We start from the raw sequence: 19,323 nt of genomic DNA on the forward strand, positions 1-19,323 counted from the left end.
TCTTCCGAAGTTCAACATTGACTTTGTTGTAGCTCTGCTGAGGCAAGAAAATGCTAAAGATATCTGTGTCATCCAGCTACCTCCAGAAATAAAATACTGTAATTATTTTATAGTTGTGAGTGGATCTTCAACACGACATCTCCATGCAATGGCACATTACATGCTGAAAATGGTAAGCCAGTTCCCACTGCACTCTCTGGGTTTTGGGGAATGGTTTTAAATGTTGTGAAAGGAATTTCCCCAGGATTGCACATATAGGGGTGTGCCAGGCAAGATGAAACTCATTATCATTACATCATTTAGTCCTGAATACATCTAGCAACTAACTGTACCTTTTTTCCTTTAGCAGTACTATTCAAAATTTACGCAATCTCTTTTAAGAACAGACCTCTCTGTATTAAAACAGTGATAACATTAGCACAGTTTGGTGGCTGGAACAAGAGTGATTTGAAATGGTGATGATGACCTGTGTCCGCTTTTGTCTTCTGTCCAACAAACTTCATAACTATTCCCACTCATTCAAAATAGCTTGATCTGACTGTTCTTGAACCCTAATCCTTACAATTTACAGGTTCTCGGGTACATCATCATAAGGGTGGAAGAAAGATAGAATGTTATGAGGCACAGGATCCCCTCATGGGCTTACTAAAGCAAACTGCTAGTTAATAGTCACAATACAGTGCATGTACAGGAGGAAAGAAGCAGCAGCAGCCGCCTTACAAAGAAATCTTGTCGCAGTTTCACTTTGGTGGAGTGTGAGCTTTTCAGTACAAAAATAGAGGTTAGAATGAAAATACAGGTAGAGCTTAGGAATAAGAACCAGACTCGGGAAGAGAGAAACTTTATGGCCAGAAAAGAGCCAGCTGACTGTTACAAAGCACAGTGCGAGGAATATGATAAGCTCCCATCTTGGTCAGTTGTTTGTACTCTTAACCTGTAATTTGCCTTCTCTTCAGGTACTTTATTTCCCTTCCTGACTGCTTTTTTCCTTTGGTTCTTGGTTTTACTTTCTTCCTTCCAGTCCCATTGGTTTCAGCTGTGAGACTTGAGGTGGCAGAGGAGGGAAGTGGAGATGGTATTGACTTTCAGTGTCTTTCTGAGCAACTGAGGGGAGTTTTCTGTGTTCTCTGCAGGAACTGATGCGTCTTTGCAAACTAAAATTTTGCTTCAAGCTAGAAGTTGTATTAGTGTGATTTCAGTACACTAAGTGCTTAATATGTACTCTGTTACTTGCGTAACTTGCTGGTCTTAAATCAACAGCTCTCCATCTCCTCCAGAGCAGGAGAGATCAGTGAATACCACCCACCCTGCAAAAACATGCCTGTGCTGCAACTGGCTGCTCCCTCTGGTGGCTGTGAAAGCAGCTCTTTTGCAAGGGCAGAGCCTCTGGGGAGATGTGATGTCCTCCTGGGCATCCCGAGAAACTGGGAAGCCTGGCCAAGTGCTCAGGAGTGGCTGAGTTTGCCTGGTATCAAAAGTTTTCTAGGCAAAAAGTAAGCTGAAGCTTAAGATGTAAAGCAGGGCAGGTGCTCAGGAGTGCTACTGGGCAGCTGGCTACCTTTGCCATTGCAGTATCTAAAAGGTTATGGTAATGTATTATTTCCTCATGCTAAAATGGAGAGGTGCTCGCGTGTAGCATGAGGTCTTCTTGCTTTTCTTCAAGTAGCTTGTAAACAGCAGTCTCAGCTACTGCTTACCCCCTCCCACCAGGTTTCATGTTAGAGGAAGAAACTAACACTGGTCTTTATTGTCATCTGTTCACTATTACACAGCCTTTAAAGGCAACGCTGAAGGAAACTTGTAGTGGCGATCAGCCTTTCCAACCCCTTACATTGCTGATGGCAGTGTATGCTGGGCTCTTTAGTATTTTAAGCATACTTTCAGAGAGTCTTTCACAATTACCTGCTTTTGAGGATATCTCACAATCTATCTTAAATAAAGAAAGGTAGAACGAGTTTTGAATTGCATTTTGAAAGTTCTCCATTCTGGTTTGCAAACTGGTGCTGTTGTCCAGCAGCTAGCATTGTGTGGGAATGACCAGGATAATTGCTTTCCCAGTGAAGCAGGGCTCCTTTGCTAGGCAGCCATGCTGTTACAACCTGATATTTTGTATTTTGTCTTTCATGGAAGAAATGACTGTTTGTTAGAGCCATGCAGTTTCACTCTGTTTCCTTGTGGCCTTGTGCTGAAAGAAATGTTTTTTGGGTTTGTTTTTTTTTATTTCAGATTGAAAAAGGTTTCAATTTTTTTGATTGGCTGCTTCAGCTACAAACAAGGTAGAAATTTGAATAAAGGAGCTCTGTGAAGATGCAGATGACTTCATCTGTATTTTCTTCTATTGCTGCTTTTTGTGAAGAAATGACTAGGTTACAGCCAGATCCGAAAGAGTACTTAAGCCTTTACTTGTCATATTTCTTCAGCTCTGATGGGTGCTTAGGTGCTTTGTGTCAGGTGGGGAGAGCTGGGCCTGTCAAGCTGGTGTCTATGAAAGCTACCATGTTGCAACTTGCCATAGCTGAGCTTCTGCAGTCTGTCTTTGGGTCTACCCCCTACCCTCTCTCACAGTGCTTTGTAGCTTGGAAACCTGTGTGCCAGTTGTGTTTTCCCCCCATCTTGCAATGAGTGTTGAGAGCATGCCCTCAAGAGGCAGGAGGCTTGTTTGAATGCCTTCCTTATGGCATGGGTTGAAACCTGTTTTCTCCCAGCTCCCCCATCTGAGAAGAGGATAAGCTTAGCATCTCCATTTCTACATACTTAACTAGCCACTGTAAAACAACAATAAAAGGTACTTGAGAGGAAAAAAAACTTAGTGGTAATGGTAGTTGCAGGGAACCTATAACCGAAAGACTTATGCTAAGCAATTGTATTCAATATTCATCTTGAAAAAAAATTGACACCTATAAAATTCATGGACAACTGTATGGAAATTCTGAGCAGTAGAATTCCAGATTTGATACTAAATTCCGTTGAGAAATCTCTACTTATTTTCCATTGCTGCAAGTGTTTATTATTCTTTCATGCAGACCTCAGAAGCAACACTGAGTAATCTAACTCGTTTCAGATTTAAAACAACTCTAGACAACTCAGCAAAGTCCAGCTTGTCTGTTAGGTTTGAGTGCTTTTAAATAAATGCAAAGTATTTCATTTTCTGCCATTGCTTCTCTCTCTCAGTACAAGCATCACAAAGAAGAAAGTGATCCTCATACTCACATTGAAGGCAAAGAGACAGATGACTGGCTGTGCATTGATTTTGGTAACTATTTGTGAATCTGACAGATATGAAGTTCTGCATGAACCTTTTGTTGAAGGAGGCATCTCACTGTGAACCCTGGTTGCTGTGGAGAGTTCACAATACTCTGCTGTTTTGGAGCTCCAGTTGTTGTTGCTTGAACTCATTGAGATACTAAATAAATTTTTACTAAGGATCATTGCCACTAAGAAGAAAGCAGTAGCTTCTCTTCAGTGGCTAAAACAGGTCTTAATAAATTGAAGATAACACTAGTGGAAAGATAAAAGCTACTTCAGACAATTTTCTCAGGTTTTCATAATCTCTGTCTGGGGAGTGGGAGCTCTTTGTATGCTGCCCCAGTAGTACACTTTCAAACAGACTTTTCCACTGTCCAGGTCATATCATGACAAAGGGTAAAGACTCAGTCCTAAGAAGCTGAATTTAGTTCTTTATGCTACAAGTTGGAAACTCTTACACAAACGTAAAAGACTTTGCATTGAGAAAGTATTTCTCCTTCACTGCTAGCTCTAGAACCTCACCCTCAGACTTTGAGTTTTGTCTTAAAAGAGAGCATGGGTGGGTGAGGAGCACTGCAGCCAGTGATTTTAAGCCTTGGTTACTTTACTGTCAATGATTTTGATAGTTAGTTTGATAGTTTGTTATAACTGAAAGCTGATTGAAATTTAAGGACATAACTAGAAAAAGTGCATTAGAAGTACACTGGAATTAACATTTTTACTATTGTTTGCACAGAATTCATGAAAACCTGTAAGAAAAACTTTATTATGTCAAAATTTGGACCACCTAAGAAGCGTGAGCTTCTAAGGAACATTACTTGGCTATAGATGAATGTTGTCAGTAATATAGGAAAGCTGAAAATCCATCTGTAACCTTAGGGAGGGAACTCTTTCAAGTAAAATTTCCTTCAGCTTACTTCCTTCTGTCCCCTAGAAGTCATAACTTCTTTGGTCTCGAGTCTTGTAATAGTGTTTCAGTTCAGAACAGAGTATTGTCCCTCTCATTTTCCTGGCTGTAGTCTTGGAGTCTTTTGAAGCAGTGGCCAATCCCTAACTCTTTTCAAGAACTCAGCAACTTAAGAAGAAACCCCTTATACCTAGCCAGAATGGGGTGGAAGACTTGAACTCTTTGTGCAGTGGAAGTGTGGTAGCACTTTACAGTTCACATTAATATATTGTGAATTTCTCTTCTGTGCAGGTAGCATAGTGGTGCATTTCATGCTGCCAGAGACACGAGAAACTTATGAATTGGAGAAGCTATGGACTCTCTGTTCCTATGATGACCAGTTAGCCCAGATGACTCCACAGTTGCTGCCAGAAGACTTTATATTTGGACTGATTCCTAACAGCAGAGATCATCTTGAAACAATAACTTAATGCAGCTGCTGAGTGGAAAGAGAAATGAGTGTGCCTTCACAGATCTGAGAGACGTACCGTCTTGATTACTAACTTAACAGTCTCTGCAGTTGATCAGTACAAAATAGTGTATTTATTGGATGTGCCTAGGTAAAGTTCTGAACAAGCTACAAAAATTATCAGAATCCTGGAATCATTAAGGTTGGAAAAGACCCTTAAGATTGAGTTCAACCGTAAAAGGTTGGGAAGGAATCCTATCGTAATGGAGCTTCCTGGGGGAGTCACTGTCTCAATGGAGGTTGCAGTGAGAAGAGTGGGGCAAAGGCAGCTGTTTCAGCTGCTTACCCTGAAACTGCTGCTCAGCCTCTACGGTAATTGTTTTTCTGGTATCTTTGAAAGACCTGCCTGTAGTGGCAGAGCAAAACAGACTTGAGTGCTACAAAGGAAAACTACGTGAAATAGTACAGTTTAGATTAGGCTTCCTGTGTTACGCCATTTGCTTCTGGTCACAAGGAAGCAAGTCTTGCTCTGACGTGGAGGAGAGAAAACAGACTGGTGTTACTGAGCACATAAAAGCCAATAGCAGCAGTGACAAATAAATGTCTTGAGTTAACAAAAAAGTAAGTCAGTTTTTCAACCAAGGCCAATCTGTTTTTAATAATAAAAAATACTGAAGAACTTCAATTCCTTGTCCTCATGTTAAAACATTCAGCTCCTTCGAAGTGTGCAGTTGGCTTCTTTCCTAGTTTTCCTCTTACCTAGTTTCTGGGAAAGGACACTGAGGCAACATACTATGACAGTGTAAACTTTCAGCTACTTTGAAAGGGGCCAAAGCAGTTCTAAAGGAAGCCCTTAGTCACTGAGCATTGCTTGTTGCTAGTGGACTGCTCAGCACTTTCAGAAGTCATTGCGCAGTGTGTTCTTAGCCTGACTGTTGCATGTCTAAGAACCAGCTAGAAGAGCTTCAAGATGGTAACAAAACTTGTTTATATAAAACAAGATGCTTTGCTCCACTACAGGATGGGGCTTTCATCACTAGATTAGGATCTCTTCCATCTGGAGAGGCTTGCTCTGCCATGCATCAGGGAGCAGGAACCAGTAGATCACCTTTTTTCCTCCATAACCCCACAAACTACCTCAAGCCCTGTCTGCATCTCTTCCCTGTGCAGCAGCTGCTGTTTGTAATGCTCAAAGAAAGTGACCTTGGTTTTTGTGCCTGTGGTTGTGTTATTTAGGAGGAAGGGGGTGGGTGGGTTTGTTTTTTTACAAACAAAACCAAACCCCACATTCACCCTCATTTCAGATTGGTCATGTTTTCTCCCTGTGTCTAGTCTCTCTTCTTTCAGGAAAAACTGTCCCCAAGTTCACCTGCTCTTTGAGACAAGGCAGCAGATCGTTCTACAAATTAAACAAGGAACATTTATTAAATGTAGTTAAACTGTGCAGATAAAACATCTTTCCTCGTGAATTAAAGGTAGCGGTGGTAAAGCTGACTGCAAAGAAAGGTTTTCAAAATGCTTCATGATACTTGGCAGTAGGAAATCCAAATGGGGGAAAGCTAACCTTGGCTATCTACAGAGCAATGGGTTCTACATCAGGCATTTCCTCTAGGAGGGATACGTAGGAGTGATCTTTCCCTGAAACTTTGAATAATCATTCCCTGAAACCATTTGCCTTTTACTGCTGCTGCTGCAGATAAGTAATACTTGGATGAATAGAGTCAGGTTCAGCAAATGTATGAACCCACATTTAGTAACCAGAACCACATACAGTATACTGTCTCAAAGAGCACAGTAACATAAAGAACAGTAAGAGATGGGGAACAGCTTCCATGTGAACAGACTAGGACTATTACAGTTGGAAAGGGGTAATAGTCTGTAAGACAAGACCAAAAGAAAAAAAAAAAAAAAAACCACAAATGAACTGAGGAGGCAAAACAGAGTAAAATAAACAAAAAAGTGTAACCGAATTTACTGCCAAAGCACATGGAGTTATATGGAACATCCACTGGTTGCCGTTAAATAGTCAGAACTGCGAGCTCAGGAAAATAACTTCCTCATCCCCCATTTAACGTAAGCAGTCATAATCTGTGCTGAGTTACTGCGATGCCCCAGCCAGGTTACCTGCCTGACTTGGTGAGCCTTAGGCCTGACCCTTTTAAAAGCTGGAACCTAGGAATTAACGAAGACAGTCTGAACGATCAGTACTGTGCAACATTAAACCCCTTTTGTAGGAAGACATTTGGGAATGATTTCAGTTCTACTGATCAAGTGATTTCTGTGTAAAATGAAAATACTGAACAGCTTGTGCAATGAGTCCATAGCTTCATGCTGTACAGAGGTATCTGCAGGTTTGTCTCTGTGTGGGATCCCTTGATGATGGGATGAACAGGAGAAAATTATCAAGGTGAAGCTTTTGTCATAATTTCACCAGTTTCTTGCACTACGTTTGAGTAACTTCGTTATCAAGCAGTGTCTGCATCCGTAAGTTGAGCTAACATCACTGCTACAGCCCAGCATGAGTGCTTACTCCACAATTTTCCATGTTCATTTAAAAACCTTATGTCCTAGTACCACGTTGAGACCATGCTGTCCTGCACAGCGTACGTGCTTCATTTAACAGAAACTAATACAAAGAGCGCATGCCTTTGGAGTTGCAGTTTAGGAATAAAAGCTTTGGAAGGTTAGAAGCGAATAAAAGCATCATGATTAAGCAAATGCTTAAAACAGTCAGGGGTTTAGCTGTCAAATGCACCAGCGATACCGAGGAAGGCTTAACTTCTTATGTTGCTCAAAAGGTAGGGATGCCAGTTCTGAGAAGACAGCTCAATACTGGCATGAAAAAGTTTAGAGTTCCCTGTGAAATGCAATACCCTATGCAGTGTCTTCTACAGATAGAATTTCTTCAGTTCTTTCTGCTGGTTGGTCCCAGTAAATGAGCTGTGAAGAAAAAGTGGGAGGGTGCAGGAGTCTGGAAAACAAGTTTGGTTTTCCACTCCTCTTTAAAAGATAGACTTGGATTATTCGTGATGCTGCTTCATTCCTCAGCCACTACCCTCTCACCCTAAAACTGTTCACAGTTAAAACATTTACTCTCATTTCTATTCCAAGTAACATTAACAAGGAGCTAAATAGAGAGGTGATACCACCTCACTGGCAAGTGGTGTGTGTTTGGGTGGTGGTGGTAGGAGTGAGATACAGATTGCCATCATATTGGCTTGCTAGTGTGACTGGTTCTGCCTTTCCAAGCTTTTAGGGCCATGTGCATTACACAGCTTCAGCACACTGAGAGCACCAAAGACTGGATAAAAAACAGCCAAAAAAAAAGAAAAAAAATTAGCTGCAATTCAGATTTCACTTCAAACTTGTTAAAGATTCCTTTGTGTTTTCCCTAGGTCAGCACTGATGAGTACATGTCCCTTCCACAGCAGATCAGCCTAAATGGTCTGCTTAAGACTGAAACCATGAGCTATAGGTTGTGCTACAGACTGTATAGCATTGTTATATGAAAGGAATTACAAGCCACAAAAGTCATTACTTGTATTGGGAAGTGCAAACATTGTCACCTGGCTGCTGGATGCCCTAGCAGCTATGGAATACCTGTGGGTGATTGTTCATCCTTATCCAGTTACTATTATGGACAGAAAACCAACTTGACCAAAGCAATGTAAATACTTAGAACAGTCTGTCCCTATGCCTCATTAGTTTGAAAAAACACCACACAACTTTATCTGATGATAGGAGTTAAACTCTTTATTCCATTCAGAGGCATCTGGCAAGTGGAGCTGCATTGGGGGGCACATTACAGATGAAAAATGATCCATACTTTGTGGAAATTGAAATCATTTACAGTATTTGCTTTCTAGCTATTCCCAAATACTCCAAATTACCAAGTCTCAATTGAAAAGAAAAACATGATTTACCATACTAAGTCTAGAAATTTAAGAGAGATGACAGTATTTAAATGAGCAGATGTAAATGCAGCGCCTACTTGTAAAGTAATTTTAATGGAAAATAATGAAGCCAAATCCTTCTCAAATGTTAAGAAAGGAACGTCAGACTGACTTAAGCCTCAAAAAAAAAATTAAAATGCTATGACTTGTCATACTTCAGTAATTTTAAATTCATTGTAAGAAAAAAAAATTATCCTAAAGGCTAGATGAAGGTCACTGTCAAAAAAGGAAAAGAAACTCATTTTTCTTTGCTAAAACTACAACATAAGTTTGTGATTTTTTAAACCAATTAGTATAGAAGAAATGCAGGAAAAACACTTCAGACCATTTTCAAAATTATCTAATCTGTACAACAATGATCTTTGGGAAAATTATCTAATCTATGTAGTAATGCCTCTATTTCAACATGAACCTAAGAGGTAGATAACAAAATGATGAAACAAATGTTTTTGCTCGTTGTGCCCCTCAAATCAGTGCAGCATGGTGATTCTGATCATCTCATGCACAAAAAAACATCACAAAAAAAAGGTTCAGAGGTAATAGCATGGCTCTGTCGACCACACACATACAGGCGCGCACGCGCACACACACACAGCAGTCTTTATGCACCATGTGTTGCCACATTTTTTTTTTTCTTAAACTGAGGTAGACTGAAGTTTATTGTAGAAACTTGAATGTGTCACTATTACCACAATCATCATTCAGATTACATTCGGATATTAAAAAATTTGGTAACTTTCCTGTTATCCCTGCCTTTTGACATTTTTTTTGTTCTCTAATGATTGGTTGCAGAATGTGCATAAATCCTGCTGCATCTATTTAAGCCAGGCTAGAGAGGTTGTTGTTTTTCTTTTTTCTTGTAATAGTTTTTAAAACCTTAAAAGTGGCTTAGTGTGGCCCATAACAGCGGCTGGATATGTAAACTTAGCCTTTCATTATCTTTCAATGTGATCAAACACTGTTTGACCTTCCCCCATCGTGGTAACTGAAAGCAGTATGATGCGATCTGCGGACAGCAGAGACCCTCGTGGCCTCAAATACACTCTAGCAGATCGAGTGTTCTATCAAACTGAAGATGAAGCTTGCTCTTTGAACAAAATGGCAAAGTCCAAATGGGCTGCGAATGGTTAAATGTAGCATTATTAGGTAGTGATGGTCAAAGGCACAAAGGGTTCATGCATTCAATCAAGTAGCACAAAAAAAAAATTCAGCCTCTTGCATCCTTCTAAATTTTTCCCCCAAACCCAGCCTCTTGCCATCACTTCCTTGTCCTGTTCCCAAAAAAGTACCGTCACAAACTTTTTCATCCCATCTTAAAAGAAAACTAAACGGCATTGCTGCTATCAGAATGTTGGCATCATTCACTATCTTTTGAACATTCACTGAATTTTTTTTTTTAAACAAATGATGGTGTTGAAGCCCTCACAAAATCTGAGGCCATTTTTTTTTTACCCACCTTACTCCTATCAGCCAGCAGCTAGAAGTGCTCTACTATATTATTTCCCCGATAAGTCTGTAGTACTCCTGGCTGGTGGCTGATCAAATTTTAATTTTTTTTAAAAAAATAAAATGCTCAAGAACTATTAGCTTTATAAAGTATACAAAATACCAAAAAAAAAAAAGCAAAAAAGGAACAATTTCTCATTGAGGTACTAAATGCCTGAGGTAGTTTAGTAAAATGCATATTTATCTTTTTATGCCCTGGCCAACACCATTCAACACTTCCCTTAGGTTATTCATGGCAGTGTTATGTAAAAATGCAACCAAATTCTTTTTTAAAAATGCCACTTGTTTCAACATTGGGACTAACACTTAGACTCTTGTCAATACCCTTGCTCTAACCCTACCCCACCCGCAATCCCACCCGCCAAATGTGTTTCTTCTTTTATAACTGGGCCTGTAAGAGCAATGCCTTTTCTTTTTTTTTTTCTTTTTTCTTTTTCTTTTTTTTTTTTTTTTTTAAACCAGTGAACTCAGAAGAGAAAGCTTCATTAAACCAAGTTCTAAAATTGTTGGGGAATAATAAGAACAATAAAAAAGACTAAGGAGTTTATGTTAAATTGTGAGAATAGAACAAAAGGGAAGTGAAGGGGTCCTCATTTTAAAGCTGGGTTTCAAAAGTTTGAGAGAGCCTAAAGAATACATTCTCAGAGACAGCGTTCAATGGTTGCCTGGTCCTCAAACAGGTGATTGGCTTGGTGGATCTTCTGCATATAACTTCAACAGGTGCTCACCACCCATCTCTCTGTCGCACAGTCTGTCTTTGGTCTGGCATCTGTCTCTGATGGGCCATTTCCTAAACCTTTATTTTCGTCTTGGCTGAGGCTGTCCGCTTTGCAATGTTTTTTGCTGTTGCTGCTGCCTTCTTACCTGAGCCAGTATTTCCTGAATTTTTCTCTGAGCAAGCTGAAAGATAAAGAAGAAGAAACAACCCATCACAATACCATGCCACAGTGACTGCTGTTGTAACTGACTAAGATGCTACTGGGATTAAGAAAATCTGGAATAACCAAGTTCCTAGTACTGACAAGATTACTCATTAGTTAAAATACACTTGGGTTAGTCATGATGTACACCTCAATTTTTGAATTTTTCTTCTTTTTCCATCTACCACATCTACCGACATGTGGTCAGTTTTCACATCTAATATAGAAAGCACGATCATAGGAAGATGACTACCAACATCAAGGTTATTGAAGCTACAGGCTACTTTCATTTTACTTCTCTGGAGATACTAATGTTTTATAAGAACCACTGTTTTAATAGAGTGTCGACAACTTTTTTTATATACCAAGGAATCCAGAAGGTCAGACTTACAGGACTTAACCAGCCCTCCCATCTCCTTTCTGAACTACAAGTCACCTGTAGCAAAGTATCAAAATGAATCAGTCTGAACTAAGAGTTAAGTGTGGGAAGGAATCTTGTCATCCTTCTCTTTATGATATTAAATCAGCAGATTGGGCGATGTGGACAAATTGCATGTATACGTGCAGCTCTTGCCAGGTGCTATGAGATGGCTCGTATCTCACTTCCATCTGAATTTCAGTGCAATCATAACTTGGGTTTTCTTTAGCTTTGAAAGTTTTAGCAGTGCAAGAGCCTACATATACTGATAGGAGAATATAAGGAGTTTGTTTTACATATGTAACAGTGCAATATTTTTATAAATCTCTGTCACAGGCATGAGGAAAGTTTATTGCAGCAAGACAATTAGAGGAGCCTGGGAAGTAGTGCTATCTGTATCCTGAGCAAAAGTCTTCCATTCCTTGGCTCTGCATGTGGATATAAAAAAGGCCACAGAAACATCAAGGTAAAACAGAAATTCATCACAGTCCTCCTACCTGGCATGCATAGAAGTGACCAGTTATTTTCACAACCACCTGATCATTTTCATCAGGTGTCTGGTCACGAGGGACTACAACTTCTGCACTTGTCAAGTTTTGAAGCTCATTTACCTATAAATAGATAGTAGAAGTCAGAAAATCTCACACAAATATCCCACAACCAAGCCTCAAAGATACCGCTGACTACAGAAACATCATCCTCTGAGTTATGTTTAAACAAAGAAACCCACTAACAGAAAACATCTTTGTGCAGCAGTGTGCAGTTTGCAAGATGAGCCTTGGGTCTTGAACATAAATTAGCACCAAGTTCTCTGGGTTTGTAGAAGTGTTTTAAAGACTAAATGCAACACACAGAAGGTGTTAAATATGTGACTTAAAAAAGCAAATAGATGCCACAGTGTTTACAGTTGAGTTTACAATTTTAAGGTCAGAAAATAATACATAATGTAGGGAAGAAAAATAAAACAAAGTATTTACACATTATTCCTTGAAAAACCTCCACAAAATGGAGAATGCCAAACAGAACAATGAGAAGTGTCCAAATTATTTTCAGTCGCCTGTCAGCTTCTATAGTGCTAAGTAGAGATAAGGTTAGAGTCTTTGTCCCATTTACACTTGTTTTATTTTAGAAATGCGTAACATTATTTAGTCAAAAATGAACAACTTTTCAGGGATGTTTGTCCCTTAACCTCTTACCACTGCAAGTAATGAAAGAGGCCACATTACCTCCTAACTTCAGAACCCTATTTCACTCAAGGATGGAGACTCAAGACTGGACCATTTCTTTGCAAATACCAGCTAGCTCCTGACTTACAACCATATGAAAATACTAGAGTACCAGCACCCTTTCAGGACTGAAAAATCTCACTGATGAGACTTCAACCACCAACTGAGCTTAAGAAATGGCATCAATTAAATAGAAGAAAAAAATCTATTTTTTTTAATAATATTGAGGTCTGAACATGTCTTAATTTCCTATCACTTATTTAGAAGTAGTGCTTTCACTCAGTTTTGGCCAGAAATGCCACCTTTGGACACATTGGATACAGTTTTAATTAAATTAGATTAGTGAAGTCTTTTTTGCGAAATCTGGCATAAGCTGAAGTTCACAGAAGCAGGTCTTGTGTGGAACATATAAATTCTAAATGGAAGAACTAATTTTCTATTTATAAAAACCCTGGAGATCTGACTGGAACTATTGATTTTTGTTAGACTATTTCTTTTTCTTTTTTTTTTCCCCAGATGAAATAAATTGTTCTATGAGATCAGCTTCTGTTGACTCCACACTAGAAAGAGGGCTTAACAAGAACAGCTAAGAAAATAAAAACTGCTTTAACGTAACTTCAAAGGTTTGGCTATTAGTTAACTAAATGTTTAAGCTTCATACATATGTACACAATGAAATAAGAAAAATAACTGAACACTGAAAGTTTTATTTGAGCTACTTACTGTTTTGCCTCCTTTACCAATAACTCTACCAGCAGCATAGGATGGCACTTTTATATGAGCCTCAAGTTTCACTTCTTCTTTAGGTCCAAAGAAATTTTCTTCTTTAAGTTTTCCATAGATTCTCCCTTGAGCCTGCCAAAATGCTTTCAGTTATACAATGTGCTTACTGAAATCCAATTATCTTCAAGAAATTCCACAGAAAGGAGAATTCTCAGTGTGTAACTCTGACCAAGCATTTTCCCTAATAAATGCAATAACTATTTTTCTAAAATAAGTCTTTGTACCAAACTAGGAAACACTGCTGTCCAGCTTTAAAAACTGCATCACAAACCAGGGTATCATGGAGCAATTTAACAGAGGTCATTATTATTCTACTTTTTAGTAGAAGTATTGCTTTTAAAAGAAACTATTGCATCTCTTTAGAGGTAAAGAGTGGTGGAGAGAAAGACTACCTGGCTGAAGCATTTTTTATTACACTGAGAAGCACAGAGTGCAATTAATTGGCCCAGAAACCCGTTCTTTTAAGGATACTAAGCTAAAAAACCAACCAAACAAAAAAGCCACAGAAACACCCCAACGAGTCATGAGATAAAGACTCAGGTTAGAGCAAACAGCTTACTTTTACAATCCATTACAACATTGCTTAAAAATAAATAAATCTGAGCTTGCTCAATTTTCTAAAGTGAAAAATCACAACTGCCTAGATCTAAATAGCACCATAGGAACAGTATTGCTCTGGCCAACACCCAGTTCCCTTTTCTGGGGAACACACAAGTGCCAGGTAGCAAGAGGAGTGTCCACTGAGTCTAAGCTTGTGAATCTTGCTAATTTTAAAACACATTTATTCCTTATTCCCTGCTGTTCATCAGTGCATTCTTGAGAAATGGTAACTGGATCTTCTACTCTGCATCTCCTAAAGGCATCAAAAGAACATTTCTATTGAGGTAATGAAGAGAGATGCTCTGTAAAGATCATAAACCTAGGACCACAAAGCCTTTCCAGTTCAGATTCTTTATCACCTTTAAATCATGCTCACCAGCCCTGTCACTGCCTATACACACTAAATCCAACCAACTTACAGGCCACCACTGCAATGGAAAATGAAAAGTACAAAAATATTTCATGACGTGGTAATTAAATTTCAAGTGGCAGCTTGTTTTGTCTTATTTCTATCTCCTGTCCTAAAAGCCTACTCAAGTTCATGCTACTCTAGAGCATGTGAAATGAAAGACATTTTGTGACACTGAAACTGAAGGTACTCAGTATTTTAGGTAAGTCAGACTCCTCCTGAAGAGCATGGAAAATCTGTAGTGTATGGCTTTGACCCAGGTGGGATACTGCAGGTCACGGGACCCTGTCACAGAGGACAAAAGTGATCATCTTTCTAGTGAGACAAGAGCCTACACAAAAAAACCGTACAAAACCTCGGTGCAACTCCGATGCTCTGGCACTATCAAGAGCCCTAGAATTAGAGATTCCTGCTCCAGGAAAACACTTCAACAGAATTTGCCAAGAGCAGATAAAATACTACACCCAGCCATCATCTTGAGCTGGAGATTTTGAAACTATTTCCAAATTTGTTAGAGACAGACTGTAGCCAGCACAGCCCTTTTTATTTCAATAGTGATGCTTTTCGTGTGTGTAGCACCTCGACAGCCTGGAGGTACTATAGGAAAAAAAGCATGCATTACTGCTGAATTATAGAGCAAGGTGGGATGCTGACTTTTTAAGACATAGTAAATGTATTTCCAACATCTCAAATCTTTCATGTCTTGAAAAAGTCTTTAATCAAAGGAAACAACCTGACTGGTCTGGGGCTCCTTCACAGTAAAATAGTGGCTGAAATGTTGTCTACACTAGATGCCACTTCGCTTGCAAATGTCCCAGATCCAAAGCAATGTGATCATCTCTGAATAGTGGTATCACAGGTATGCCTAAACTCTAGGGAGCACTGCAGCAGAGGCTGTAAACAGCGGCATATTCTCTTCCTATTGCCTTGCTAATAAATAGCCCTACATACCACCACATCCTCAGGCTACCACAGCTGAGGAAGAAAGGGGCGCAGCCACTGCAGCTACCATGGACATGAATCGCAGACAGCAGAACACAATGTAGTAACTAGGGAAAGGATGCCAAACTCACAGGCTCTGGGATGACACTGCCTGTCTGAGAACAGGTTACTCATCTGAACAGCAGCTATTCCCTCTTCAAGCTGCTGTGCACCCAGATTACATTCATTACAGATACATTTCAAGTGTATCTTAGGGAGGAGGCCTGAGGACAAGCCTTTGTCTACATGAAAAGTCAGGATAAGGGACACCCAAATCTACTCTGGCCTGCTACTGCTTGAGGGTAGGTTCACCAATACCTGATGGAAAGAAACATAGCCAGAATCTGATCTTGTGCTGGTCCCAGATCACAAGAGCATCCCATATGTAGAACATGCCATATGGCCAAGCCCACATGCACACAGAAAACCTCTAGGAGGTAGAGCTTCTAAATTATGCTTTGCCTTCAATAGCTTCTTAAATGTATATTGTAACTGAGCAATAATCCCAAATTTATCTAGTTCGCTATTACCACTGCAAAATACCTGCCCTGATACTTCTCCAAAACTCCTAAAGGCATTAATGAAACTGATTCTAGATATGCCTGAAGTTTGTGCACCTCCTTCTTGCAAGATGTCCTGAAGCAAAACTACAAAGACAAGAACAGGCAAGAGAACAATGCCAGGACATGAACTCTCAAGTGACTGTCTACAAGCTCTGGGCCTCATCTGCGATAAGGCCGGGCTGCTGTACTGAGCTGTCTGCATCACTCCTAACATGGGCAGCTCCTTTTGGGGTAACTAGATTTGTCATTTGGCACTTAAGGCAGAAGGCCACTCTAAAACTTAATTTGAACACAAATGGGATAGTCAGGTTGAGTCCTTGTAGTTATAGTGGAAATACAATTAGAAATCTTGCATTTATCAGTAGAGCTACCCAAAAAGCGTTTTCCATTTGGCACGCAACAGTAACCTGGGAAGACTCAGTCTCTCATCTTGTCAACTTTATTTCAATTAAACACACTAAACTGCTGCATGTATTAAGACAGACTGGAAGGACTGAACTATTGTGCTTGTAGATGAGAGAAAACTGGGAATGTAGTATGGCCGTATTTTACTGCTAGACTCAATTCTAATTTACATGAAACTCCCACCAGTTTTCAGGTGACCAGAACCTGGCCTCTGATAGTACTGTATTGCTCATATATTCATATGAGATACCTTTCAGCAAAAGGAAAGCAAAAATATTTACTAAAATTCTGAATAAAATGGTGCTTGGAATCACGTGTTTTGTTTTCAGTATTGTCTCATACAGTCTAAAGGCCACTACACACGGACAAGTTTTAATATGTTATACCTTGAACTGAGCTTCTGGAGGTCCAGTGATGATAACCATTCTTAGCTTGGCATCTGGTCCTTCAGCAGGGGCAATCTGGAATGGATAAACATAGCTTTTGGTAGCTGTCTTTTGAAGGAATAGTTTAAAGCCACCTCCTCCCTGTTTCAGTCTCACATTCTGTTCAAGAGTGAAAAATTATTCGTTACAGCAGCAGCATTGCACTTCAGTCATGACAGGTTTGTTCTCTTTAAAGTGCATTAATTATCTATAATGGAATAGAGAAACAGGCTAAACTATAAGCAAATTTACTTCTGAAAATTAAAGGCATAGCTACTCATCCACATATGGCAAAATCCGACAAGTCATCTTCATGTGGCTATGAGTGATGTAAGACATGTAGCCTTCAAAAAGATAGGCATGGTTAGTAGACAGAGATTCTTATCCCTACCTGCTAATTTAAATAGTCTTTCTAACAAGTTTTGCTCACTGACAAAAGTCAGTGTCCATCCCCCTGAGAGCAGAAGACCACTTTACTGTTGTGACTGGTCAGATCTAGAACATTCCTCTATACCGGACAATGAGTTTGCAATTTCCAAGGGGTTTGTATCTACAGACATTTGTGTGACCCAAATAAAAATTAAGCTCCACCAGATCTGAGACAGAGATGCCTGCAGGGTCTTTAGCAGTTCATGTCACCACAAAAGTAAGATTTCTGTGGGTGTTGTTCTCAGACTCCAATGACATTAAATAATTCAAACTAGCCTCTGACATTCTGGATAAATCTTTTGTTTATCACAACTGACATTTCCATTGTTGCATCTAGTATTACATAGCTGCTGTTGAATGGGCAATATATTAAACACTACAGGATTTCATCTTAGCTGATGGCGTAGGGACATTATTCATATTTAACAGCTGTACTTTATTTCAGACAAATTACCAGTCACCATGCATCATTTTCACTAAAGAATTTTGCTAACCAAAGTTTATATAATTATTCATATTGTACCCTAAGATGGGGAAGACATTACATACTAGTTATATGGTTTGCATATTTATTTTTCATACGATTTCTGCATTCCAATTGGCTATATCTAAAAATACACATTCATTTTACAGCAGTACATTTATACGACATGATGCTGTGGGAAGGGCAAGCACAGACTAAATCCATTCATTCTTTGGAACAAAAAGATTTTAGAGGGGCAAAATTTCGAGGCACATTTGGAGGCAGCTGACTAGAGTTCAGCCTGCTAATTACCACTTATGTAAAAATGGACATTGTAGTTTGCCTCTCAGTCACCTCATTTTTTCTTGGTGAGCACCAGTGGCTTTATTGAAATTTTAGGAAAAATATTTTCCATCAAGCCTTTGTTACGTCTTACATGTGTTTAAATGTTCTGGGACATTTGTTGCTTTGCTTTTATCTTAGAATGTCCTGTGCTCAGCAGCTGGAGTAAAACATGACTGAGTGCTGTGAAAGAAACATGTACCGACAGAGGGGCAACCTAAGAGACTTCAGTGTTAATTTTGTCTGTCTGCTCTTGGAAGAAGTTATATTTGTACAAGTAGTATGCAAGTAGTGAATTTTTAACTTCTGAGAGAAATAGTTTTACATTGCTAACTGGAAAACAACCAGTATTCCACATGACAAGTCACAAGCTGATAACTTCATACACCCAAGAAGGGCTGCTCTGGGAATAATTTATAACCAAGGAGATTGCAATGGTTCCCAACAGGTTCCAGCACTATAGTACAGGTGGGCAGCAGACAGTCCAGATATCTCTGCCTGGCTCCTTCGCTGAATAATTCAGTCCGCTGGAGCACCACGCTGAGCCTGCACTACCAAGCAATGACCCCTGGCACAGGAACGCAGCCTGAACTTGTCAACAGCCACACACTCCTCTGAAGCATTGGGCTGGATGCCACAGCTTTATGCAGAACCCCTGTGCATCTGCAGTTTATTTAGTCTTACTTTATGGCTAATGAGTTTCATCAGCTCTCCAAAGCTCAGCAATAGCACGAACAAGATGCATGTGAATGTAAAATGTTTTCATGTCTAACAATCTACAGCACAATTCCAAACAAGTTCAAAGCGTCATGGACAAAGACTTACTTCCTCTGCAAAGTATGATTACTACAGTTTGGCAAGTTGAAAGTTACTCAGGCAGTACTCCCTCCAACTCTTAGCTAAAAGCACATATTCTTTGGTGATTCATGATTTATTATTTTGCTCAAAAGTTAGGATAAAGGGCAGGCAGTCAATACAAGGGAAGTTCAGAGTTTTTTACTAAGTTAGCAGTAACTGTCATATTTAACACTTACTTTCCGCACAGAAGCAAGTGTGCTGCTCCATATTGTTTGGTCAGATAACAGATTAAGTTGCATTTTTATTTTAATTGATAAGCCACACATGCAACTTCCCAATTTAGCAAGCATACCCTGTGTCTGTTCAGTTCTGATTTAATCCTATTTCCTTAAAAATCTTCTTTACTTTATTCCAACTGAAGGAACAAAGGACCAGAGCTTTAGCAAACTCCATTTCAATTAATACAGATATGTTAAATGTGTTGGGTAGAGGGGTGCCAGC

General features: G+C 39.5%; 2 protein-coding genes across 2 annotated transcripts in view; one reads left to right on the forward strand and one right to left on the reverse strand.

Annotated features, from left to right (window-relative positions):
* Positions 1-4,623, forward strand: part of MALSU1 (mitochondrial assembly of ribosomal large subunit 1) — a gene marked incomplete at its 5' end in the record, with an annotated part of 6,748 nt that extends 2,125 nt beyond the window's left edge. Inside the window, 3 exons of the mRNA XM_010082036.1 lie at positions 4-172; positions 3,172-3,253; positions 4,445-4,623. Of these exons, the coding sequence (XP_010080338.1) occupies positions 4-172; positions 3,172-3,253; positions 4,445-4,623 (430 nt within the window). The remainder of the gene's footprint in view (positions 1-3; positions 173-3,171; positions 3,254-4,444) is intronic.
* Positions 4,624-8,333: 3,710 nt separating this feature from the next.
* The window catches only part of IGF2BP3 (insulin-like growth factor 2 mRNA binding protein 3), a gene marked incomplete at its 5' end in the record, with an annotated part of 44,673 nt that continues 33,683 nt past the window's right edge, over positions 8,334-19,323 (reverse strand). The window contains 4 exons of the mRNA XM_010082037.1: positions 8,334-10,960; positions 11,896-12,009; positions 13,348-13,479; positions 16,752-16,826. Coding sequence (XP_010080339.1) covers positions 10,859-10,960; positions 11,896-12,009; positions 13,348-13,479; positions 16,752-16,826 — 423 coding nt within the window. The remainder of the gene's footprint in view (positions 10,961-11,895; positions 12,010-13,347; positions 13,480-16,751; positions 16,827-19,323) is intronic.

Source organism: Pterocles gutturalis, unplaced genomic scaffold, assembly GCF_000699245.1.
Source record: "Pterocles gutturalis isolate BGI_N339 unplaced genomic scaffold, ASM69924v1 scaffold10284, whole genome shotgun sequence".
Taxonomy (NCBI): Eukaryota; Metazoa; Chordata; class Aves; order Pterocliformes; family Pteroclidae; genus Pterocles; species Pterocles gutturalis.